A 27,248-nucleotide genomic window follows, 5' to 3' on the forward strand; every position below is an offset into this window, starting at 1 on the left:
GAATCCCAACCCCACAAACCAGCATTGTGACTCCTGGGCTAGGTACCTACGATCATTGAGTCTGTTTCTTCATCTGCTAGTATAATAATACCTCCGTCCTGGGATTGTCATGAAGATCAAAACGAGATGAAATATTTAAACTCCCGGGCACTTAGTCTTCAATAAATGAGGCATTTATGTTCGTGTCTAGAAATAATCTGCCGTTATATTTTGATACATATCTTTATTGTTTACTATAGAAGTAACATATACACGCTGTTTTTTAAATGTCAAAGCATTAAGAAATATGTAGTGTAAAAATTAAAATTTTAACTTAGCCCAATGTATTCCTCAGAAGTAATCGTTCTGAACAGCCTTCCCTTGCAACTTTGACGTTTGTTTTGTGTTCATCAGGTGCTCCCTGAGCCCCTCTCATGGGCCAAGCCCTGTTCTAGGAAACGGTAAACAAAACAGACAAAACCCCTGTCTCAGTGATCTTCTATCAAAGGGTGGGAGGTGGAGGTGATGGGGAGATAATAACACACAAAATAAGTCCATATGTAAGACATCCGGTGATGTAAGTGCTCGGGAGAAAAATAAAGCAGGGAAGGAGATGGAAAATGCTGGGCAGAGGAGGGTGCGAGCTTACACAGGTCTCAGGGAGGTCTTCACGGGGAAGCTGGACTACCTGAGACAAGACCTCCAGGAGGCAGCGAGTGAGCCACGATGACCTCTGTGGGAAGAGTGTTCCAGGCACAGCGCACAGCAAGAGCCTCCTTCTAGAACAAGAAGGCGGCCCGTGTGGCTGCAGTGGACTAAGTAAGGAGGCGAATCCTAGAGGACGAGGTCAAAGAGACAACGAAGACCAAATCTTTTTCAATAGGAATGAAGGGAGACGTCACTGGAGGGCTTGCACAGATGAGTGACCAAATCTCACATAAAAATGGACCAGAGATTCAAAAGATGTTAATTATTCCCACATTAATCTGTATAGTCAATGCAATTCTGATGGGATTTTCCAATGGAACTGACAAATTGAATCTTTGGTCTTGCTTTGCAGTGTTAAGAGATAAACAGGCATTTTCAAATTTGTAAGTTTCTTTGAGCAAACCTGGATTGGAATCAGGCAGCACCAAACAGAAAGTGGTTGGGGCGCTCCACCAACAAGAACTGGGGGAGAGGTTTTTGTAGAGAAGACGCGGGAGCCCAGCAAGGACGTTATTTGATTGGCTGTCGCGGGAGCGGTTGCATTATTTGGGACAGCCTAGACGGCTGTGCGTGGCAGCGCTCTTCTTGCCCTGGAGGCATGTGCAGGGATGGACTCTGGCGTAGGTTTCGGTTTGCTCTCCAGGCGTTGCAGCCGCCTCGTCTGATTAACAGCGGGAACCTCGTGGACCGCTCCACTTTTTTCAGATCTTTTATAGTTTTTTCTTTTTTCATATAGGACTCACATGCAGTTCTTGTTAGTTCATTCCTGGGTATTTCATGGTCTTTTATTGATGTAAAACTTGGAATCTTTTTTTCCTATTATATTTTCCAGATGGTTATTGTCAATGTATAGGAAAACTATTGATTTTATGCATTAACCTTGTATCAGACCCCCTGGCTGACCATTCTAATTAATTCTAATAGTTTGTCAGTTGAAAGTCTACTAGACAATTACATTCCCTGTGAATAAGGGCAGTTTCCTCTCTCTTTTAATTTTTTCCTTAGCAGTGTATCATGGACATCTTTCCATGTCAGGAAAGATCGATCTAATTCTTTGAGACGACTGCATGGTATTACGTAAAGTTACTGTCACTTATGTAATCAACCTGATGGCTAGATATTTCAGGGTTGGTTTGGGTTTGTGTTTTAGGCTCTTCTCTGTAACAGATAATGCCTTAATGAAAATCTTTGTGCATTCATTTTTTTATACTTGTGCTGGCATTTCTATTGGACAAAATGCGTAAAACATATTTAAATGTTTTTCAGATAGTCCACATAGGAAGTGTGTCATCTTGTGAAGCCTCCCTCTTTCTCTAACAGCAGCCCTTGCTGTCCCTGGCTCTGCTGGGAAAATGGGTCCGCCCGCTCCCTTCACCTCTGCCCCCTTGTCTATTTCCCTGACGGGTTTTTTCATGACTCCACTCCTATTTGGGTAAATCTTCTAGACATTTACTCAGAGTTGCTGGTGTGTTGTTGTGGCCGCCTTGCTCATTTCCGGTGGGGCCCTGGAATCCGTGGAGGGAATAATCCTGGTAAGTTTAGTTCACCGTCTTGAACTGGAGCCCCCGACACCCTTCCACCTGAAAAACCATTTACAGAATAACAGACATCAGGTAGAAAGAATAGTACCTTTTAAAAGCAGAAAACAAAAGGGTCTGCGAACTGTGGTATAATCAGGTAAAATATGCATCCGTGCAGTGTTCCAGGACTGGAACGGAACAGGAAACATTTTTAAATGTGATACATCAGTGGTGAGTTTCCTCTTTTTGTTTGTTGTTGTTCATAAATGTTATTTGGAAAAGGCAAAACATTAAAAGATAAAACAAACGCAGTAAGGGTACTTATTTTTCCAAGAGGCATATTTTCTTTTATAGTCAACTTCTTTCCCACTTTGTCAGGATTGATGACACATGTACACCCTTTTCACAGGGAAGAAAATGCCCTCTGTGATGAAGAAAGCTAAACCTGGAGGCCGGGCTGCTGCGTTAAGAGGTAAACAGCTGTTTGGAGGCCTGCCCTCTGCTGCGAAGGCAGACCGCCCTCGGGACCCACCTACACTTGGGACGGTGCCCGCGTCTGGGAATACCTGCAAGAAGGCGGTGAGAAGGGCGGTCTCAGGGCGTTTAAACAGTGTGTGTGTGTGTGTGTGTGTGTGTGTGTGTGTGTGTGTGTGTGAGAGAGAGAGAGAGAGAGAGAGAGAGATGGGCTAGGATCTCCAAACTAGAAAAAATGCAATACCGTGCACAAAGGGTTTAACTTTCCTTCTAAATCTATCCTTTTCTCTTCAGAAAAATGGGTAATTAATCCAGAAGAGCCAAAACTAAATATTTTATGTGAGCTGGAGGTAAGAAATGTTTATCAGTCCAGTAATACACTGTGCACATGGTAAAAATCACTTATTCAATCTTCAATTTGCTCTCTCTCTCTTTTTAAAATTTAGTTTAAGGAAGACTTCCTAAGACTGTTTGAATCTTCTCTGAGAACCTTACCCAGCATCGGGCCGCCATCCATTCTGGCATTCAAACAGGAGAGTTCCAATTTAGACATTCAGTTCAAGGTGATTTTAAGTTATGATTTTTTTACTTTTACTGTAATAAATGACGTAAAATCCCACATGATGATTTGCACAAAAGACAATGAACATACTTTAAACAAACAAACAAGCGAAGAGCTCATTTACTTGGGACAGCACTTAGACCGGGTGGCTGTGAGTCTCCTGGGGCAGCTGTAACGAAGCGGCACAGACTGGGAGCTGACAACGGCGGAAACCCAGTGTCTCACAGCTCTGGAGCCCAGAGGCCCACAGTCACGGTGTCAGCAAGCGCCAGCCGCAGGGGCGCATCCTCGCTCGCCGCCTCCAGGCTCTGGCTGTGGTCCTCGATCCTGGGCTTGCAGCTGCATCGCTCCATCTCTGCCTCAGTTGTGCCGGCGTTCTCTGTGCCTCTGTGTCTGAGTGTCCCTCTTCCCGAGGACACCAGTCATATGGGAGTAGGACCCACCCTTCATCACCTCATCTGAATGTGATGACATCTGCAAAGACCCCATTCCTAAGTAAGGCTACATTCACAGGAGCAGGGTTAGGACTTCAACATATCTTTTTGGGAGACACATCTCACCCGATAACAGTGGCCATAAAGCCTGGAAACCTAGGTGAACGTTTGTCATATTTGATCAGGTTAAGTGACCAATTAATGCCCGTGCTCAATGGGCAAGGGAAAGGTCACCGTAGTAATTCCAGCCGGATGGCACCCCCACCACTCCCCCAGAGCGGTGAGGGACTGCCTGGGTGTGATTATTTCCAAACTTGGACAGCATGGCCCTACAGAAAGCTGCACACTCCCCAGGTCGGAACCCCCTTGATTACTTCTTCTACAGGCGCAGGCTTCTTCACTGAAAATGAGACGTCAACCATGGGAGGCAGGCATCACAGACGTGTTTGCAGGGGCTGATGGGAATGCTGTGTGTGTGCACCGGTGTGGTTGGTGTTCATTGCCATTTTGTGCAGTGCATGGAACTCTGTGATTCTAATGAGGGCATTAAATATATCCTGTAATGTAATATCAGTCAACATCGACTGTTTATATTTGCCCAGATTTCTGAACTTTATGGTCACCCTATAGACTTTGCAGGCTGAAATTCTTTTTTTTTTTTTTTTGTGAGGAAGATCAGCCCCGAGCTAACATCCATGCCAATCCTCCTCTTTTTGCTGAGGAAGACGGGCTCTGAGCTAACATCTATTGCCAGTCCTCCTCCTTTTTTTCCCCAAAGCCCCAGTAGATAGTTGTATGTCATAGTTGCACATCCTTCTACTTGCTATATGTGGGATGCGCCCTCAGCATGGCCGGAGAAGCGGTGCGTCGGTGCGCGCCAGGATCCGGGCCTGGGCCACCAGTAGCAGAGCATGCACACTTAACCGCTAAGCCACGGGGCCAGCCCTGAAATTGTTTATTCAAACATAGCACCTGCCTTTTGCTGAACCACAAAGGCTTATATCCAGGGACATTTCTTGAGCTTTCTTCCCCTGACATCCAGAGATGGGCCTCACCCAGAGATGAGGAAGGCCTTGTGGCCTTTCTCCCCAGGAATTTTCCCTGCCCTGGCACTTGGCAGGGCTGGCTCCTCCTGCATCGCGGGCAGATCTTCCAGGTCCTCTGAGATGGGGCCTTCACACTAGTGCCATTCAAGGGCAGCAGCAGCTGGCTGGCCAGCTCTCCTCTCCAGCCACACCCTCTTCAGGCCAGATTCCACCCCACTCGTGGTCTTTTGAAGCATCTCCACCTTTCTTCACCCTCTGGTGAAGGGTCCACGGGCTGAGGAGTTCATTACCAAGACCCCTGTATGGAACAGGTTGGAGAGGGGCTGGCATTGCCAAGCCCTCTTTCTGCCCTGCCCCATCATTTGGTAGCCATCCTAGATTTTTCACTGTCATCTCTCTATCGCAAGGCCTTCCTCCCCAGTCCCCTGCTTGCAACGATATGCAGTCCTTATCATCACATGTCTCAATGGCCTAAAGAGGTTGGACATTACTCTAGGGTGGTGAGTGCCTGGCTGCACTGGCCACCTCGGTCACTCTTTGTCCCCACGGTGGCCGTTTTGCCAGTTCCAGACAATGCTCTCCATGGCAAGTACCAGTGCCCTGGTAGTGCATGATCTGCATGTCATGTGTGATCTGGGTCTTTCCCTGGAGGCCTATCCTGAGGCTTGGCTGCTTGCCTGCCCAGGAGCCTCTGCAGTCACAGCCGTGGCCTCCCATCACAACATGGCCCTAGTGCACAACCCCTCACGGAGTCCCCCAAACCCCTAACTGCGAGTCCCCCTTTGGCTTTCCCTGCTCTCCCCCACCCACCTGAGTCACCTTCGTAGCACAGATGGGAGAACTCAGAGCCCCAAGCTGGCTTCCCCTTGAGGAAGAACTCAAACTCATCTTAGAAGCTGATCATTGCAAACAGTGGCCTACGTGGGAACTCGAGCCCTTTTCCTACCTGACACTTCTTGCAAGAGTTTAGGGTATTCAAACATCTTAGACTGTTTGCACAAAATCCAGTGTGTGCTCTCCTTTCTGTTGCATCTAGTTACACATTGTGCATCCCCCTCTCCCACAAGGGACTCTGATGTCAACAGTAAAGTCATTTCTACAACTTTCTTCTTGCACCGAGGAGGCACCCAAGGACACAGCCAGGTCCTGAGGGGCTCAGCTGTGCTCTGGAGAACTGTACCCGCAGAGGCCCTCCAAACACCCCCTCAGCCTCCTCAGGCCTCACCTGCCTTGAATAGCAGTGAGGTCTCACCTCTGGAGTGTACAGATCTTGCTGGCATGGGGCCTTCCCATACAGGCTCTCATCCCCCTGAAAGTCCCCCACCAGCTATTTCTGGGAGCCCCCAGGGTGTCTGACGGGAGTTCTGAAGCACCTCCCTCCCCTGCCGTCCTGCTGGACACTTGCTGTCCCTGCCTGGAGCCCTGGCTCCTCCTGCTCTCAGAGGCTCTGGGCCTCCTTGTGGAAACGCCTTCATCGTTTTTTCCCTCTCTGAAGGAAGAAGAGGAGGAGATATCGCCCAAGTGTGAATTTTGTGGGAGCGATTTAAGAACATTTCTTTCCAGTGTGGATGTGTCCTCTGACTACAGTGGCTCTGAACCGAAAGAGCAGGTAAGTTCTAGAGGGGGCTTCCTGAGGAAATAGTGTCATTTTTAAATACTACTTTTAAACATATCCTGTATTTTCTCCTGCATCTTTCCCTGGCATTGCCATTCTTAAAAGAGTTGTCTTAGCTGTCAGGGAAATGCAAATCATAACTACAATGAGACACCACTTCGCACCCCCTATCAAAAAGACAAATGATAACAAGTGTTGGCAAGGACATAGAGAAACTGGAACCTTCATCTGTTGCTGAAGGAGAATATATAAAATGTGCAGGCACTCTGGAAAACAGCCTGAGTCCTCAAAAAGTTAACCCAGCAATTCCATTCTATGTATATACCTAAGAGAATTGAAAATTATGTCCACACAAAAACTTGTACACATATGTTCACAGCAGCATGATTAATAACAGCTAAAAAGTGAAAACAACCCCAAATGTCCATCAACTGATGAATGGGTAAATAAATGTAGTGTATCCATACAATGGAATATTATCCAGCCATAAAAAGAAACGAAGCACTGACACAGGCTGCAACATGGGTGAACTTTGAAAACAGTATGCTAAGTGACAGAAGCCAGTCACGAAGTGCCACATGTTGTATGATTCCATTTATGTGAACTGTCAGAATGGGCAAATCTATAGAGACAGAAAACAGATTAGGGGCTGCCAGGGGCTGGGGAAGAGGAGGATAGGGAGTAACTGTTGATGGGTACAGATTTCATGTTCTCAAATTGACTGTGGCGATGGCTGCACAAGTCTGTGAATATGCTAAAAAGCACTGAATTGCACACTTTAAATGAGTGAATCGTGTGGTATGTGAATTATATCTCAATAAAGTCGTTACCAAAAAAAGTTATGATAGGTTGCTATCCAAACCCCATTAGCCACTTTTGTTTTTTTTCTTCTAATTATCTTCCTCTGGGACTGACGGGATGAAAATGACCTCCCTGTTTTTCAGACCTCCTGTTGCAGTTATTTCCAAAATCTGGTCGACTACATCTATGAGGAAGAACAAAACATCCAAAGCTCTGAAGCTGAGTTAATCTGTATCAACCCTCACGCAGCCCACGGCAGTGAGGTCGACAGACTCAAAGCAAAGGAAAAAGCCCTGCTGAGGTAACACGGAGCCTTAGACCCTGAAGCTCAGAGAGGCCCGCTCAATCAGGGAGCTTTTTGTAAAATGAACCTTGTTTTTTCAAAATATTCAATTTTGAAGATATGTTCCCAATGAAGAAATAAAACTTGGCCAAAGCAAACCTATTACCATTCCTGGTGGATGTTATAAGATTCAGAAGCTACCAGAAACTCAGTGAATGCACTGATTTAAAGTATAAATTTACAAAACTGAAATTCTCAGCAATTCAGAATTCCTAAATCTGAGAAATTTGTCCACAAAACACAGTAGAGACACATGCACACTGATTATATGACTGGATTCACAGGTAATAATAGATACAAATAACAAGGGATGGCATTTAAACAGTTAAAATTTGTAATATGCTGTTTTAAGCTTCAAACACATTTCAGATTTATGCATTCATGTTTTTTGATTTTGTAGAAAACAGGAACGACAAATGGCCAGACATTTTGCAGTAAGAACAAATGAAAAGACAAATTTCTCTGAAGAAGGTAAGTTCATCAGTGCTGGTATAATAGATCAGTCGTACATCAGAAAGCTCATATGTTTGACCAAGAGTTAAAATTGGCATATTTAAAAAATAACATTTAAAATTTTCATTTCAGTCAATGCATCAGTCAAAGTGGCTCAGAAAATCTGGTGTTTCAGTCATCTGGCTTTTGCAGTTTTTAATCTTCAGCTGTTGTTATTGATTGAAATAAATTAGCAACATCTATAGAGGACGTTGCAAATAGCTGCAAAGAGCTTTTGAGTTCATTGTCTTGTTTTATTAAATATACATTCCATTTTGTTTTCAAGCTGGAATATGGAAAATCTGTCAAAAATACATCAGATTCCTTCCTTCATCTGTGGGTTCCAGCTGTTGGCTGGCCAGTATAGCTACCACACTGGTAGAATTGAAGGAGCATTGATCTCAGAATCAGAAGTTCTGGATTTCTATCCTTGCTTTTCTCCTTATAGGCTGTCTGATTTGGGGTAAATTGCTTAAACTTTCTGAGCATCAGGCTCCTCCTCTACCACTCAGAGCTACTGAAAAGATACTTAGAGAAGATATACATATCTCGATGTTTTTCTAAAACTAAATCCCTAGTATAAAGTTCCTAGATAGTCAACTGTTTCCTACTAAACATAAGGCCAGAAAACTCCACTTAATGAAAATCATCACTTTTCTTCTAACAAAGGAATGTTCTCAGTTTTAACAAAAGAAGGCCCTCACCTTAATTTAAGGAAGGTCCTCATTTTTCTTCCCCTAAAGAAAGTCTGATGAATCAATGCATTTGTAATAGAGTTTGAAATTTCATTTTAAGAGACAAGTTTTGGAAAATTTAAAACGTATATGTACTTTCCTGTGATTCTTTTCCCATTAGATTCAAAGAACTTTAAACGAATTTCTTATCACCTTTCCATGAATATTCCAGAAAAAGAGCCAACTGATGACAGACTATCTGATTTTCAATTAGACCAAAGAAACATATCCATTTTCTGTTGTGATTCTAGGACAGCGTGTGGCAAGGTAATTAGCTGGTAATTTTTTAAATTGCTACTCTTTAAAAATCAGTCTTACCTAAACTTATAAAAGCTGTCATGATGAATATAACAGCTTTGCTACATGACACATTTAACCATTTGTCAAAAAGAATTGGTACAGGCTTGGCCTTCTGACTTCTACTAGACTTTCTGACGATGCTTTACATATGTTTTATGGGGCGCTATTTTGGTTAAAGCCTTTTTACTTTAAAACGTGATAATTGTACATTAAAGAACATTCAGAACCCTTAGAAAACTAAAAAGAAAGGGAGAAAATCACCAAAAGTCTCAAGCACTTCCCCAAAATTACTATTAATATTTCAATATTTTCTAGATCTGCACTACCTAATATGGTAGCAACTACAACATATGGCTATCTAAATATAAAATAATTAAAATTAAATAAAATTTAAAATGTAATTCTTTAGTCACATTAGTCACATTTTAAGTGCTAAATAGCTGTGTGTGACTAACGGCCATCGTAATGCAGTGCAGATATAGAACATGTTTATGGTCACCAAAAGTTCTATTAGCACTGTTCTAGTCTTTTTTTATGCATATGTTTTTGTTAACACACTTGTAATTATATATGTGATTTTTATCTTTTTTAACTTAATTATAAAAAATATTTTCTATGATAGTATATAGCTTACATTAACATCATTTTAATATCTGTTAACCATTCTCCTATTATTGGACATATGGGTTCTTAATGTTTTTGTTAATACTAAATAGCATTGCTTTGAATATCTTGATGTATAAATTTATTTTTATATAAATATAGCTCCTCAGAATAGATTCTTAGAAGTTAAATTACCGAGACCAGGCTTGTTTCTCTTGGTAACACAGAATTTAAGGGGTGGCGGTGAACTGAGGTACCTGACAAAATCAAATCCAAACCCTGTCTGGAGGAAGGTCACTCATCCAACCCTCAAATTACTCCTACAAATTATCTTTCAAGTTCAGTTACCAGCACACAATGAAAAATAATCAAGAATGCAAGGAAACTCAACTGAAAACCCAGAGGAATGATATCTAGTAAGAAAAGACTGAAAAGACTTTGAAAATTGAAGTAATATAACTATGTTTATGAAAATAAAAGATCAGCTTGAAGATATACGGAGGGAACAGAAAAAAATAAAGTGACGTGATATAACAGGTTTGTAAAGAAGAAAAACAAACTTATAGAGATGAAAAGTACAACAACTGAAATTAAAAACTTAAAAGATGAGAGTTAAATGCAGATTAGACCAACTAAAGAGAGAACTAATAAATTATCAAAATTCACCACGGGGACAAAAAAAGGTAAGGAATATAGAGGAGAATGTATGATAACAAAAATAAAATGGGGAGTCTAAAGTGTATTTATTCAAAATCCCAGAAGGAGAGAAGAAAGATAATTAGGCAGAGGCAGTATTTGAAGAGATAATGGGTGATAATTTTCTAGAACAGATAAAAGAGACCAATCCACAGATTTAAGAAGCCCAATGAATCCCAAGCAGGATGAATTAAAAAAAAAATCCTAAACACATCGTAGTGAAACTGCAGAACACCAAACAGAAAAAGACAATCTTAAAAGCAGCAGAGAAAAAAAGGTTCCATTTTCATAAAAAGAGAACAATTAGACTATGTGATGACCTCCCAACAGCAACAATGGAAGCCAGAAGGTGGTGGAATGGCTTCCTTGTGCTGAAAGAAAATTACAGTCAGTCTAGAAATCTATACCCAGTTAAACATCTTTCAAGACAATGTGCCCAAAAAGGACATTGTCTGGCAAAAACAAAGAGAGTGTGTCACTAGTAGCTCCACACTAAAGGAAATTCTAAAGAATGTTCTTTGTGTAGTTGGACAGTTTGAAATTCAAGAAAGATGAAGAGCAAAGAAAGTGGTAAATGGTATATATGGATTAAACTAAAAGTTGGCTGATAAAATAATAATAATAATAATAATAATAATAATGGCTCATGGAGTTTCAAAAAGCAGTCTAGAATAAAAACGCATGATGAAATAGTACATGATTGGAAGGAGGCTAAATGCAGTTACAGTGTTGTAAAGTCCTTGCTTTGGGAGAAGGGCAAATACATAGCTTAACTTCAGACTTTGATAAATTGTTTGCTTGCCAGAAACAATTTTTACTACTACTTTTTACTACTACAATTTTTACTACTACTTTTCTGGGTAGCCAGAAAAGTAACAGAAGCAGAGAGTATAACTTCCAACCTAGAAGAGATAGAGCAAAAAATAGAATAACTTATTTTAAATACCCCCAAAAGACAAGAAAGGATAAGGGAAAAGAAAAACACATAGCAGGGGACAAATAGAAACCATCAAGGAAAGTCAGTAACTATATTATATGTAAACAGACTGAACACTCCAGTTAATAAAGACTGTCAGACAACTTTTTTAAAATAGAAAAAATTCAACCATGTACTGTTTACAAGAGACACATTTAAAATATAAGGATACAAAAAGATTAAATATAAAACCCATACATCTATGGACAGCTAATTTTTGACAAAGTAGCCAAGAACATACAATGGAGAAAGGCAAGTCTCTTCAACAAATGGTGTTGGGAAAACTGGACAGCCACATGCAAAAAAATAAAAGGAGACCATTATGTTACACCATACACAAAAATTAACTCAAAATGGATTAAAGACTTGAATGTAAGACCTGAAACTATGAAACTTCTAGAAGAAAACATAGGCAGTACGCTCTTTGACATCAGTCTTAGCAACATATTTTCAAGCACCGTGTCTGACTGGGGAAGAGAAACAATAGAGAAAATAAACATATGGGACTACATCAAACTAAAAAGCTTCTGCACAGCAAAGGAAACCATCAACAAAACAAAAAGACAACCTAACAATTGGGAGAACATATTTGCAAACCATATATCTGATAAGGGGTTAGTCTCCAAAATATATAAAGAACTCATACATCTCAACAACAAAAAAAACTAACAACCCAATTAAAAAATGGGCAAAAGACCTGAACAGATATTTCTCCAAAGACGATATACAGATGGCCAACAGGCACATGAAAAGATGTTCAACATCATTAACTCTCAGGGAAATGCAAATCAAAACTACGATGAGATACCACCTCACGCCCGTCAGAATGGCTATAATTAACAAGACAGGAAACAAGTGTTGGAGAGGACGTGGAGAGAAGGGAACTCGCATACACTGCTGGTGGGAGTGCAAACTGGTGCAGCCACTATGGAAAACAGTATGGAGATTCCTCAAAAAATTAAGGATAGAACTACCATACAATCCAGCTATCCCACTGCTGGGTATTTATCCAAAGAACGTGAAAACATCAATGCGTAAAGATACACGCACCCCTGGGTTCATTGCAGCGTTATTCACGATAGCCAGGACTTGGAAGCAACCTAAGTGCCCATCAAGGGACGAATGGATAAAGAAGATGTGGTATATATACACAATGGAATACTACTCAGCCATAAGAAACGATGAAATCCAGCCATTTGTGACAACATGGATGGACACTGAGGGTATTATGCAAAGTGAAATAAGTCAGAGGGAGAAGGTCAAATACCATATGATTTCACTAATAATTAGTAGATAAAAACAACAGCAAACAAACACATAGAGACTGAGATTGGATTGGTGGTTACCAGAGGGGAAGGGAGGAGGGAGGAGGGTGAAAGGGATGATTAGGCACATGTGTGTGGTGATGGATTATAATTAGTATTTGGGTGGTGAACATGAGAACATGATGTAATCCGTGCAGAAATAGAAGTATAATGATGTACACCTGAAGTTTATACAATGTTATAAACCAATGTCACCACAATAAAATAAATAAATAAATAAATGAACACCTTCAAAAATCAAAAAGAAAGATTAAATATAAATAAATAAAAACGATATATATAATGAAAATTCTAAAGAGCACTACTAGAGATAAAGAGGAGTACTTCATAATGATAAAAGTTTAATCCACCAGGAAGATATAACATTACAAAATATGTTTTTCCATGTTAACATAGCCTCAAAATTATAGAAAGCAAAATGTCACAAAAGTAAAAGGAAAAATTTTTAAATCCATAATCATAATGGGATACTTTAGCCTACTTTTCTCAATAATTAAGAGGACTATTAGACCCCCCCAAAAAAAAGCAATAATATAATAGAATATTTGAATAACTCATTTAACAAATTTGACCTAATCTTCATGGATCAGAAGATTAAATATTTTAAAGATGACATTCTTCCCAAATTGATCTATAGATGCAATGCAATTGCAGTTCAAATTAAGATTGTCTATTTGTGTTTGTTGGGGGAAAGGAGGTCTTGACAAGTTGATTCTAAAAATCATGTGGAAATATAAAGAACCTAGAATATCCCAGACATTCTGGAACAAGAAGAAGGCTGGGAGGGAGGGAAACATGCTCTACCAGATATTAAGATCTTTTACAAAATATAGTAATTAAGACAGGGTAATAATGTTGAGGCAGGATAAACAAAGAAATCCATGACACAGAATCGAGTCCAGAATCACTGGACATGTTTATGCACGCATAAACATCTGATTTATGAGAGCAGTGGCACTGCACAATAATGGAGAAAGGAGAATCTTTTCAATACATAGCGCTGGGATGATCGAGTATCTATATATTTTTTTAAATGAAATTGGAACTATTACCTCACATCATACATAAAAATCAATTCCATGTGGATTAAAGACCTCAATGAAAAACTACAAAGACTTCTTTAATATAGGAGAATAGCTTTATTATCTCAGGTTAGGGAAAGATTTACTAACCAATGAAAAAAAGCAGTATCCATAAAGGATTTGATAAATTAAAATTAAAATTGTGAAAGACAAGCCAAGAAAGGAGAAATATTTGCAGCACGTACGACAGGCAAAGGGCTCGTATCCTAAACATATAAAGAATTTTTATAAATCAACATGAAAAAAAGTCTACCTAATAGAAAAATGGGCCAAAAGAACTTGGACATTTCTCAAAGGAGAAAATTCAAATCGTCAATGAACATGTGAAAATGTGCTCAACCTCATTAGTAACCTGGGAAAGGAAAAGTAAAACCACAGGCAGAGATCAGTACATACTTGCCATATTGGGGGAAAAAAAAAGTCAAGTGTGCTGGCATGGAGTGTTGGAAAGGATACAGAGCAAGAACAGTCGCTGTTTTTTGCCTCCACTGGAACGTAAATTGGTACAACAGCTTGGAAATCATTTTGTCATCATCTAGTAAAGTGGAAGTCAGGCATCTCTTGGGATTCAGCAGTTTCACTTCTGGGTATAATATCAAGAGGAACTGGGTACCAGCATCCATGCATGAGAATGTTCACGGTATCATTTTTTATAATAGCCCCAAACTGGAAACCACCCAAATATCCATTAACAATAGAAGGCATAAATAAATAGTGATAAATTCCTGCAATGGACTACTATACACAACTGAAAGTTATTGGACTACAGCTACACACTGGGACGTGTATGAATCTTACAAACATAATGTCGACAGAAAGAAACAAAATACATAACATGTGATTCCATTAATGCAAAATTCAAAACGGGAAAAATTAAACTGTATTGTTTAGGAATTATAAAAGTGCAAGGAAAGTACTATGAAATCAGACCAATGGCTGTGTCTAGGAAGGAAGGATATTGACTTTGGGGTAGACAGGCAGGGCAGGGGGCTTCGAGATATCAGCGTTGCTCTCTTTCTTGATCTGGACGGTGATAACATCAGTGTTCGTTTTATAATTACTCATTAACAAAATAGCATGTTTTAGCACTTACCTGAATATATTTCATATTCATAATTCCTAAAAGTGAAAAAATGTATTATCTTCCAAAATAAATGGCAACATTTACATGACAATTTAAATTTTCACTGTTTAGCCCTAGGAATTCTTGTATCCATTTTATTACAATTCAAGATTAGGAATAAGTAGAATTAAATCGAATCTTTAGTTTATTGTAAAACATTATTGGGTACAAATTCATCTCCCTATTGAAAATTATATATAAAGTAGTTAAAATTGGAGATATAAGAAGGAATATCTCCCTGTATGTCTTTCTTCATCCTCTCATACTCCACTAGTGTTTTGCTCAAATGAACTTCAAGAGCGACCTTGAACAGACACCAGATGCTGCACCTTATCCTGAAGTTTAAAGTCAGCTTACTGAATTATAATTTATATACGGTAAAATTCACCTTTTTTAGATGTACAGGTCTATGAATTTTGACAGTTATGTAACCACCACTACAATCAGGATATAGAATATTTCCATTGTGCTGGGGCTGGTTTTTATCTTCTTTTGTTTTTACAGTAATATGTGTATAAATTAAAAATTAAAAAAAAAAAAAACACCTTCAAACAGACATGTAATGTCAGATTTCTGCTGGAAAGTTTTTATCTTCTGCAGGGGTTAGGGACCATCTTTATGGATTCCTTAAGGATTGTTCCTGTCGCTGAAGCAGGGCCCAAAATTTAAAGTAAGAAGTGGTTTGTATCACTGTCTAGCAAGCAAAGTATGTGCGTTGTAGTCATACTGAATGTGTTGTGTCTGAAACAATTATGTGTCCTTTTACGTTCTGCGGCGTGTAGAGTGTGAGCAACGAGCTTTTAGAGAAGCATTACAAGCATGGGAGCAAGTTTCTGACTTCCTTTCCAGATGGGACAATGCAAATATTGTATCCTTTCTTTCAACAAGTTATTTCCATTAGGTTTATTTCTTCACAAAAAGATAAAGGAAAAATATGTAGAAAAATATAAAGAAATAATAGATGTTACCCCCAAATCCCACCACCCAGAGAAAAGCTGTTAACATCTTTTCATGTATCTTTCCTTCCTTTTTTCTACAAGCATATATATAATTCTTTAAAAATCAATTCTTCAACTAGTTATTCATATTTTGTAACTTGCCCAGTTTACACAATAGTATTATACAACAAATAACGTTATGAGTATATAATATGCAATAAATATAGAGATATAACACTCTTTTGATAACCACATGGTATTTCATTATAGGGATATACTATAATTCATTTAAACTATCCCCTATTCCTGAACAAAGCTGGTTTCACAATTTTTGCTAGTATATACAACAGCTAAATGAACAGCTTTGTGCATACTTCATTGCATACTTATCACTTATTTCCTTGAATTAAACGCCTAGGGGTAGAAATTCTGGGTAGGAAGTTATGGATATTTTAAAGCTGAGGTAGATTTTGCCCCCAGAGAATGTGTACCAGTTCACACATCCGTGAGGGGCACGTTACTTTTTAATACAAAAATTCAATATCCATTTTACGGAACACTAAGTTATTGATCACTTGAACTTCTCCCTGATGGCCAGGCCATTTGATATTTCTATATGAAGGCCATTCAATATCTCAAAGAAACTAAAAAAAAAACTATGAAATGAGGAGGGCTTTTTGGTGAACTGAAGGCCACACTTTGTAGGAGAAAGTCATTTTTAGTCATAGTTTCCTAAATGTTTAGTCGAACACCAATAATAAACCAGAAAAGTGACTTTCATGGCATAGGAAGTGTCATGAACTTTTAGTTCTCTAGACTCTATGAGAAAGAGTGTAGATTTTGTTTTAATTATATCCATAAATTTTAAATAACTTCCCCAACTTTTATTATTAGTTATCTTTTCATGCCCTGGCTTTCATTCTTCTTATCTTTCTGGAAGGCTGTGGCTGATTTTCAGAATGGTTCAGAATCAGTCTTGTGTTTACTTCACCTCTGGACTTCTGATCAGCTTAGAGAGGAGTGGGTATTAACAGTTAGTGGAATATCTTCATTTTATTCTTTTTGATGCTATTGTAAATGGAATTATTTTCTTAATTTCATTTTCAGAATTTTCACTGCTAGTGTATAGAAATACAGTTTATATTTATCTCTTGATCTTGTAGCCTACAACTCTGCTGAACTAGTTTGTTAGTCCTAATATATTGTTTTGTGGAATCCTCAGGATAGTCTATATAGAAGAGCATGTCATCTGCAAATAGAGATAGTTTTACTTTTTCCATTTCCAATTTGGATGCCTTTCATTTCTTTTTCTTTCATAAAATTTCCCTGATTAGAACCTCCAGTGCAATGTTGAATAGAAGTGGGGAGAGTGGACATTTTTGTTTAGTTCCTGATCTTAGAGGGAAAACGTTAAGAATGACGTTAGCTGTGGGTTTTTGTTAGACACTTTATCAAGTTTGGAAGGTTCCCTTCTATTCCTAGTTCATCGAGTCATTTATCACGAAAAAGTATTGGGTTTTTTTCTGTGTCTGTTGAGATGATCATGTGTTTTTGTTCTTTATTCTATCAATATGGTATATTTCATTAATTGATTTTCAGGTGTTAAACCAACCTTGTATTCCTGGGATAAACTCCACTTTGCCATGGTACATAATCCTTTTTATATGTTGCTAGATTCCATTTGCTAATATTTTGTTGAGGATTTTTATGTCTCATAAATATATTTTGATCCACATAAAAAGCATAAAATCCTTTTGTAATATCAGTACCTCCCATTTTCAAAATGCTTTATAGCTTCAAAGGGCTCTCTCATAAATTAAATTTATTCCCAGAATAGTCAAGGACCATTAGAACAACTCAAATGACCTTATCTGATCTCAGCTATCCATCTGGAAACCTAGCCATCATTCGAGTGCCCAACAAGATAAATGGTTTCACTTGTATAGTCCAAGATGACATGCCCACTAACCCTGCGATCCTGGGAGTGCTGGATTCTTCTGGCAGAAGTTCCTGCTATCATCCCAATGGAAATGTCTGGTAGGCTTCCGGGTTCCTCCTGCTGCCATTTTGTTTTTTGGGTTTTGTGAAATTTTATTTTTTCTCCAACTTTATTGAGATATAATTGACATATAACATTGTGTAAGTTGAAGGTGTATGACGTGTTGATTTGATATACTTATATATTGCAAATGATTATCACCATAGCATTAGCTAACACCTGCATCATGCCACATAGTTACCATTTCTTTTCTGTGTTGAGAACATTTAAGCTACACTCTCTTAGCAACTTTCAAGTATATAATATAGTATTATTAACTATAATCACTATGCTGTACATTAGATCCCCAGAACTTATTCATCTTATAACTGGAAGTTTTGTTTTTCCTTTGAAATGGTAAAAATGGCTTTAAGAAGATTCATTTGTTAGTGGTTTTTAGATAATAATGTTCAATTCAGAGAAATTTTTGATTTATGCTATTCCATATGCTTCTCAGTGGAAAAATCCCAGGTAACCACATAGAACAAAGCTCATTATATTCTCTCTCTATATAACAGCAAGAAAATATAAACTATACAACTTCAATATTAGAAAAAAGATCTTTAAATAAATTATATGGTCACCATAGGAATTTGAGATCTGAGCCCAGGCAGTCTCTCTAGAGCCTGTGCCCTGATAATGTCATACAGCCTTGTCTAGGGAAATAATTTGAGGTGGACAGCTGCTGCGCTGTGTTCTTGTTGTTTGAGATATTTTCCTAACCAGTAAGCTTCCTAAAGCCACAATCAACAACAATAACATACAAACAAAATCTCTAGAGAAATTAAGATCCTGATCCCATTTTGATCTACCAACTTACATACTCTGTGACTTTGAATTATTTCATTTAGCCTGCGAAAGTGAAATTTGGGTTCTAACTTTACAATTTAAACTTTTTGGGCTTTTCAGAAAGAGATATTCTCTCCCTTTAAGTTATTTACAGGTACAACAATCTCATCTTGAGAAACTCTGGCAATAATTGACAAAGTTTGGACACTTCCAGTACTTGAGAGAGTTAGGACACAGAGCGCTATTTGTGTTTTTTAGACCAAAGCAGTAGTCAATCCATTACCCCCATGTATATTGGAGAATTTCTACTTATCCCTCAGGGTTCAATAGCAATTCTGTATTACATTTGGTGGGGCACTATATTAATTGTCACCAGATAATCATTGGTTTTTAGAACTTTTCCCTTGCCAATGAAGCCTCCTGACCCACCAGCTGAACTCCTGGGCCGTCTGACATGACTCCTTGATGCTCTCATAGCCCCTTTTAGCTGCCTCTCCCCTGCTGGACTGAAGTTCCTTGAAGGCACACCCTGAATCTTTGCCAGTACATGGCAGGTATCTGTACACGGTACAGACTCAAAGAATGTTTATTAAATAAACAATCTATCTGGATAATTTTAGCCAAAATATTACTTTCACCCACATTTCAAGATAAAACTAAAACTAGCTCTCCCTCTTCCCAGTTACAATAAGATAATCACCTCAATTTCTCATTTGTACTTTTGCTATTAGATTACTGCCACTAAAACTGGGAAATAAGATGTTAGTCATCTTACTTTAGGGGGCCCTCATGGCCAATTCATCTAGCTTTAAAGAAATAATTCACTATCAAATTAAGCCAACTTTCTAAGTACCTGGAGCCGTTCCTATTCTCTCTCCTCAAGAAAGGGATGGATGGGGCCGACCAGGTGGCGCAGCGGTTAAGTGCGCGCGCTCCACTTTGGCGGCCCGGGGTGCACAGGTTTGGATGCTGGGCATGCACCGACGCACCACTAGTCAACTCATGCTGTGGCGGCGTCCCATATCAAGTAGGGGAAGATGGGCACGGATGTTAGCCCAGGGCCAATCTTCCTCAGCAAAAAAAAAGAGGAGGATTGGCATTGGATGTTAGCTCAGGGCTGATCTTCCTCACAAAAAAAAGAAACAGATGGAGATGCAAGTTGGAAGAGGATGAGAGAGCATGAGGAGATAATTGAGTAGAATGGCAGTCATTAGTGCCACTAGACCTCAAACTGTGCAGGGCTAACTTGTATGGAAGGTAGTAAGATGTGGCATTGGTGACGCTAGGAGATGGGGGAGGCTCAGGTGGCTTAAGTTCCACCTTCTACTCTGTGGCAGAGCTCTTCTCCACCAGTGACCTCAGAGATGTTCCCTGAGCCTTTCCTGCCCACACCCAGCTCTGGTGAGGGGCCTCCTAGAAGGACTCCTGGCTCCCAGTTGCTGGGTGCTATTAGAAAACAGCACTATTGTACTGAGGCCAATTTGGCCTTCCCCAGCATTTACACCCACTGGTCTTCATTTCGGCATGGGGAAAATCTCAGCCCTGGCCTTCTCCCTCTTTAAGGTATAGCCTGCTCTCCTGTATTTCTTCTTGTCCAGACTAAACCTTCCCTGCTTCCTCTTCATCCTTCTCAGCACAGAATTTTCCAGACTCCTTTACCGTCCTGGTTCCATCCTTTGGACCCATGTTGGTTTATCAATAGTTCTTGAATTGGACCCAGTACCTCAAATTAGTATAGAATTCAGTCACGGTATTTTCACTCCTAAGATTTCCTGAGGTTTACCACCATTCGTATGCTATTGGCTAGCATAAACAGCAAGTGACAGGGCTAATTTCAAGGTTGAATTACAATGTTACTGTTTATGATTTTTAATTTCATTTCCGCCCAGGGTATACATCAATATCTTGGGAGGTCAATATTTTGATCAAGCTGGCAACAGAGTGAGGGCTTGGAATTGGTCAAGTTCTGTTGCTTCCTCACCCTTTGTTTCATTTAAACCTGTCTTCCTGGCTTTGAACCATTATGTTGGAGTTCGCATCGTAGAACAAGACAAGATTTCAATCACTTTTCTAGCAATGGGCCAACAGGCAAGAATCAGTGTCGGAACCAAAGTGAAGGTAGGTACATTTTTAAAAACGGTTTAAAGCATTTAGAATAATAAGAGTATGGGCTGGCCCCGTGGCTTAGCGGTTAAGTGCACGTGCTCCGCTGCTGGCGGCCCAGGTTCAGATCCCGGGCGCGCACCGACACACCGCTTCTCCGGCCATGCTGAGGTCATGTCCCACGTACAGCAACTAGAAGGATGTGCAGCTATGACGTACACCTATCTACTGGGTCTTTGGGGGGAAAAATAAATAAAATTATTAAAAAGAAAGAATAATAAGAGTAAAATAACTTTTGTTAGTGTTATTACTGATAGATTATATTTTATAATCTACTGTCCACAAAAAATTTTGTAATTCAAGGAAGAAACAAACACATAGTGAGTTTCATATGGAATTGAGGCAGCCTTATTAATTGTCTCTTCTTCCTCAGAAATTCCTTTTAGTTCCGACCTGGATCCAAGTGACATTTACTGACGGTTTACTCTGTGACTGAGTAGTGCTGCTTTGGGGGTTTGGCTTTAGGATTTTGTATTGTGTTTGTTTTTCTCCATGCTATAGTAGAAAGCCCTGGGCTGAGCCAGGAGACCTGGGTTCTAACCATGTTCAAGACCAAGCATAAGCCCCATCTCCTTGGAGACGCTGCCCAGACCTCCTAGCCCTTTGCCCAGTCGGGGTGGGTCATGTCCTTCTCCAAGCTGTCTGGTGTATTCACCTCTGTCCCTGTGCTTGCTGAACCATGCTGCCTTATTTGCCTTCATGGCCACCTCCCCTACTGGACAGTGAGCTCCTGAGGACAGAATCTCTGATTCCTGCATCCCGCCCGGGACACAGCCCAGAGTGCACTCTCGGTGATGGGCAATACCACGCGATGGTTAAGAACATGGACTTCAGGTTATAGAGAGGTAGTTTCAGACCTCAACTCTGCCACTTAGTTAAGTGGTGAACTTGACCTCCCTCATCTATGAAATGGGGCTAATGATTCCCACCTTATAGATTCAGTAAGAATGCATAGCTCTTGGCCTGTGCTTGACACCAACTAAGTACTCAGGAAAGGACAGCTCAATCCTAAAGACATGGAGTTTGTCAGTTACACCTCAGCCAAGCTGAAATCTGTAGAAACAGATATAAATAGAGGTCTGTGTGTATCCATATAGTACATATGTAGCATATACAGTGTGTGACTTTGAACAAGTCCCTTAAACTCTGAGGACCTTCTTTCATCAATTATTAAAGAAAGAGATGGCTCCAAACTTCAAGGTGTCTTCAACCTCTAGAAAGTCTATACTTTTAGTAAGAGGAAATATGACCTCAGCATTCAGCACGGGCAGGAATATCTCGTAAACGCCAAACAGAAGGGAGACTTCCGATTAGACCACACAGAGGGAGGGTCTACAGTGTGCTAAGCTCTAGCCTCGCTACTGTCAGTCTGGCCACTGCAGTCAGCTGTTTAGGCTCCAGAAAAGCTTCTTCCTCAGTTAGAAATATGCAAGATAGCTTCCTTTGGGTACATTACATTTAGGTAAATGCATTCTTACCAAAAATGCAAAAAATGCTCTCCCTCCCCCTTAGAAATGAATTTTAATCAGAAAAAGAGCATTTTGATGCAAAAGAAAGAATTTGGTGTTGAAAGTTTTTACTTTTCTCATTCTCCTCATCCTCTTGATCACCCTTTCTTTGAGTTTTTTAAAATTACAAAAGTGACGTGAACATTCTCCTATTTGAAGATTCAAATCATATAGAAAAATAGAGAGTAATCATCCTTTCTTCAATTCTGCCCCCTTCCCAATGGAAATCGCCTCCCAAAATTTGGCTTGTATTTCTCTTTTCTCTGTATTCATAAATTATTCACGTACATCTTTTTTTTAATAAAAATTGGACCATACTATTCTGACTGTACTGTTGGGGGGGGTTCTATTTGTTTTCGTTTTCCACTTAACAAGTATTAAAGGTTTGTCCATCTCTACATTTCCAAGCATATTTGTCTGTTTTTCTTTTAATTGCTCCACAATATTCCACATGTACTATAGTTAATTTATGCAGAATCCAGTGACCTCTCGGTGGCATCGGACCAGCTGCTCACTCCCTCCTCCTGGCAGCACTGCTCCCTTGCTTCCAGGACACTGCTCTCCCTTCATTTTCCTTGCACTGCGGGGGCTGTTCCTTCTCATTTTTCTCTGTGGGTTTTCTTCCCTCCCCTCTTCTCAATGTTGAGGGGCCCAGGGCTTCCTTGGGCTCCTCTCTTCTCTGTCTACACTCACTTCCCAGGTGATCTCATTGAGCCTCCTGTCCTTAAATACCGTCCATGTGCGGGTTACCCTTTCATTTTCTCTCCAGGTGGATCCTCCATGAACTCTAGACTTGTAAATCTCTGATTCCAGCCCTACGTCTCCATTTGAGTGTCTAAGAGGGCATTAAAAACTTAACATAGCAAAGTTAGATTTGAAAGCTTGCTCCAGCCCACTCTTCTCCGTCTCAGAAAGCGGCAGCTGCATCTTTCAGTTGCTCAGGCCAACAACTTTGGAGTAGTCATCCTCCTCTCTTTCATGACCCCACATCCATGATCTGCAAGACCTGTAAACTCGACTCCAGTCTATCTCCAGACTCTGACACTCCTCACATCCTCCAAGACTGTCACCCTGGTCTGCCTCTTGTACCTATTCCATCACTTGTTTAAACGATTACAACAGCCTCCTAATGAGTCTCCCTGCTTCTGGTCTTCCCAAAGTCTATTCCAGTACAATAGTTGGAGTGATACTTTGAAAACATAAGTCTGGTCAAAACTGTCCAGTGGCTTCCAATCTTAGAGTAAAAGCCAAGGTCCTATAAAAGACAATACTGCAGTGGTCTGGACTTCCTTCTTTTAAGAGCCCCTCTGCGGCACTCTTTCCTCACGTACCTGCTCCAGCCGTGCTGGCCTTTCTGCTGTGCCTGGACCATACCAGACAGGTCCCTGCCACAGGGCTTCTGCACTTGTTATTCCCAATCTAAAACATTCCTCTCCCATTTAGCACATAGCTGCTGCCTCACCTCCCCGGGTTTCTGCTCACAGTCCTTTCCCCACCATCCTGTGGAACCCGGCAGCTCCCTCTCCCCACCTCCACCCTGGCACTCCAAGGGCCTCTTTGGCCATCTGCCACAGGTTTTGGTTTGTAGCGCTCTCATTTTCTCTCACTTCTGAAGAGTTTATGACTTCTATTTTGATTTCTTCAACTCAGTAGTTATTGAATTTTCAAATAGATAAAAAAAATGTACTATCCTTTCCTTGTTAATTTCTAAGTGGTCGAGAAGTATGGTTTGCATCTTTTCCCTGCTGCTTCACATGTATTGATATTTTCTTTGTGGTTGATTACATAGTTTTTATGACTGTTCCATGTATATTTGACCCCCCCCAAAAGTGTATTGTTTGTTGGCACAAAACTGTATATGTTTAATTGTTCTGTTCACACTTCTCTGTATATCCTTTTCTTTTTATATTGTTGGTTTATTTCTGAGAAATGTATGCAAGTCTCCCAATATGATTGTGACTTTGTCCATTTTTCCTACCATTTCCATCAGGTTTTGCTTTGTGTGTCTTGAGGCTCTGTGGTTAGGAAGTTAAAGATGCTGACTGTCTTCTTGTGAGCTGTTCCTTTCACCCCGTGACTCCATCTTCCCCCTCACCCGCTGGCTCTTCAGCTGTGCCCGTTATTGACCAGTGTATCAGTGAGGGGTTTTGTGTTTATTTTAACAAAAAAAAGGTCACATTATCAGTATGTATTATTCCTAATTTCTTTATTAATGGTCTTTGCCTTAAATATTATTCCATCTGATGTTAAATTGCTACCCCTGCTTTCTTTTAAAAGTTAGCATTTGCTGGGTACATTTTTTTCATCTTTTCATTTTCAACCTTTTTATGTAATTTTGACTTAGATGTGTCTCTTGCAAACAGCCTAAAACTGGATTTTGTTGCTTTCCTCAATATAACACTCAATCTTTTAATACATTATATTTTAATGGTTACTCTACAATTGGTAACATAACTTTTTTCTATTTGCATAGAATCAACTTCCAAGTCTTCTAGTTATTTCTTTTCCTTGACAATAATTCTTTCAAATCTCTCAGAAAATATTAATTATATATATTCTAAAGTCTTCCTCTGGCTACTAATTCTGTTTGCTTGAGCATTGGTATCACTGATAGGTAAATCTGGTGCCTCTCTTTCATGGCCTCAAATTTCCCCAACTATTTGGTGATTCTTGGTTGTGTGCTCATTTTTGTATTTGAGAATCCCTGTTTTTCTGCATGTTCTGCTTGCCGAAGTTTGTTTCTGATAACTGTGAAGTGGCATGTGCTGTGGAGGGCAGAAGGCCGGCCCCAGTGCCAGGCTCCAGCCCAGCCTGTGGGCACCACTGCTCAACACAGAAGGACGGCGCGGGGCCGCCTCCCAACCAGTCATCCTAGTATTTACCTCAGGGCCGCTGCTGCTTCTCACTCACGTTGACTTTGAGCTCAGAATGTGTGTGTTTGGGTTTCGTGGTTTCATTTGGTCATTTCTCTCTCTATGGATATAGCAGTCCCATCTGCTTTTTGATTTTTAGGAATTCCTTAAGATTATTCCTGCTAATGAAAAATCTTTCCTATTTCCTAGAACCATTATTGATTTACTCTCCAAACAAGTTTTCTGTCATTTTACGGGATTGAAGGGAGGTTAAAAATGCTGACCCATTCTTCGTTATCCATCCATCTTATACTCCCCCCTCCCTCCCTCCCTCCCTCCCTTCCGATGAGAGGAGGGATGAAAGTGCAGAAAGGTGCCCTGAGTTCCCGTGTCTTCCGCAGGTAAGTGGTCACTGCGCTTGCAGAAGGTAGTGGTTCAGCTTGCCTTTAACCCGCCCACCGAGGCTAGACGCCCCTCCCAGGCTGGTCCGGAAGCCACCGACTGGAAACACCTCAGGCAAGACTGTCCTAACAGATTCACTGTCCTGCAGCTGCAAGGAGACAACATCAGCCTGAATCACCAAAGGCTGAGAGGCAGTGGGGAGCGCAGAGGCCGAGGAAGGGTCATGGAGAGGTTAACGTGGAAGGGCCTCCTGGAGGTAGGGGCACGTTTTAGGAGAAGGAAGGAGTGTTAGTCATCCTGGCCCTTCTTGAAAACCAGCTCAGGTGCTACCTGCTCCGAGGAAGGCCGCCCCTCCGTGCCTTCCCAGCCTCCAGGCCAGCTCCCGCCACGCTCCCCTCACTGGGCATTCCCAGGGCAGGGGCTGTGTGCGCGGCATCTTCGTGTCCCTCAGCGTGTGCTGCTTAAATTACTTGGGTAAATTGTAAGCATTTGCAAGTATCCAAATTCCGTTGGGTCTGGCCTGCTCTAGTCTCTCCAGCCTCCACAGCATTTCAGCTCATTCCTCGTTCAGATTAGAAGAACACTACTGCCCCTGTTTATGGATAATTAGACTCACGGACTCAACCCCAAATTAGTGCCCCCACACGCCTCCCCTCACCTCCCCCGGGGCTGCAGTCACCATTTCCTCTACTGGACCCCGAGCTTCCCTTCTCTTTCTCTTTGCTGAAAAGGTACCAAAGCCTGAGGAGATTCCAGTTCTCCGGCACCTGAATGGGGATGACCTCTTTCTGCTGGCCAGTTTAATCAAGATTCGACGCCTGTTTCATAAACTTGAAGGATGTGTGAATTTTCCCTCCAGCCAGGTTTGGAAAAAATTAGAGCAACCTTCCTACCTTTCTTCACTTTCTCTAAAACTAATGGCCCTTTGTCACAATTCCGGTATAAAGCAAGATATGATAACAACAATAGCAGCTATAATAAATGAAAAAATTTAAGAATGATGGTGTTTCCATTTGTTTTGTTGAGTTTTTTTGAGAGCGGGTGTGGGAGATTTCAAGAAAAGTGTATAAAATGACTATGAAATATACTTTATTATAAATTGAAAACACGTCCTGAGTTTGGTGGGAAAACTAAACAACTCACGTTCGGGACACCAGAGGATGCGCAAATCAGCCAAAGTGACCAAAGAGGCAGAGTTCCACCAGGAACACAGAAGGCAGGGAGGGGTCAGACGCTTCCCAAACCATGGGAGAGGCTGGAGAGCGAAGGCCGCGGGCAAACCCCTGCTGGCTCTCAGGACATCTGGGAGTGAAGGAACCTCAGGGGCCGTGGGGAGAGAGGGGCGGGGCTCTTCTGCCAGAGCCGCAGCCTCACAGTGGGGTCAGGGGTAACAGAACCTGCCCTCTACCCACATGTCCATCCCTTCTCCCGGAGATGAAGGGTGGCTGCCGCTTCTCTCCCGCCCCACAAACCGCAGGCAGGCGCCTCTCACCGGAGAACTGTCATAATGGAAACGGCTGGCAAAGGATTATGGAATATCACGTATTTCCCCTTCCGAGGGGATGGAGGAGGGATGTTGCTGAGCCTGCAGTGACAGCCCAGACCAGTATCTTCTGCTCAATAACACTGCTTTAGAGCAGAAAGCAGAATTGAGAGTTGGATGTGGAGAATGCTAAAAATGGCCTTGAAGCGCCCGAACCTTGCCTCTCCTGAATTTCCCCGGACTTCTCAGTTCCGTTCTTTGG

At 40.8% G+C, this 27,248-nt stretch overlaps 1 protein-coding gene across 1 annotated transcript in view; it reads left to right on the forward strand.

Moving 5' to 3' along the window:
- Positions 1-26,534, forward strand: part of ERICH6 (glutamate rich 6) — a 32,293-nt gene extending 5,759 nt beyond the window's left edge. The window contains exons 4-14 of the mRNA XM_087430395.1: positions 2,617-2,679; positions 2,976-3,031; positions 3,128-3,244; positions 6,219-6,332; positions 7,283-7,440; positions 7,883-7,953; positions 8,830-8,975; positions 15,596-15,681; positions 17,633-17,788; positions 20,468-20,696; positions 26,235-26,534. Of these exons, the coding sequence (XP_087286521.1) occupies positions 2,617-2,679; positions 2,976-3,031; positions 3,128-3,244; positions 6,219-6,332; positions 7,283-7,440; positions 7,883-7,953; positions 8,830-8,975; positions 15,596-15,681; positions 17,633-17,788; positions 20,468-20,696; positions 26,235-26,498 (1,460 nt within the window). The 3' untranslated portion in view covers positions 26,499-26,534. The remainder of the gene's footprint in view (positions 1-2,616; positions 2,680-2,975; positions 3,032-3,127; positions 3,245-6,218; positions 6,333-7,282; positions 7,441-7,882; positions 7,954-8,829; positions 8,976-15,595; positions 15,682-17,632; positions 17,789-20,467; positions 20,697-26,234) is intronic.
- Positions 26,535-27,248: the final 714 nt, after the last annotated feature.

The sequence above is a fragment of the Ceratotherium simum genome, chromosome 5 (assembly GCF_057802395.1).
Source record: "Ceratotherium simum simum isolate JZ-2026a chromosome 5, ASM5780239v1, whole genome shotgun sequence".
In the NCBI taxonomy this organism is placed as follows: Eukaryota; Metazoa; Chordata; class Mammalia; order Perissodactyla; family Rhinocerotidae; genus Ceratotherium; species Ceratotherium simum.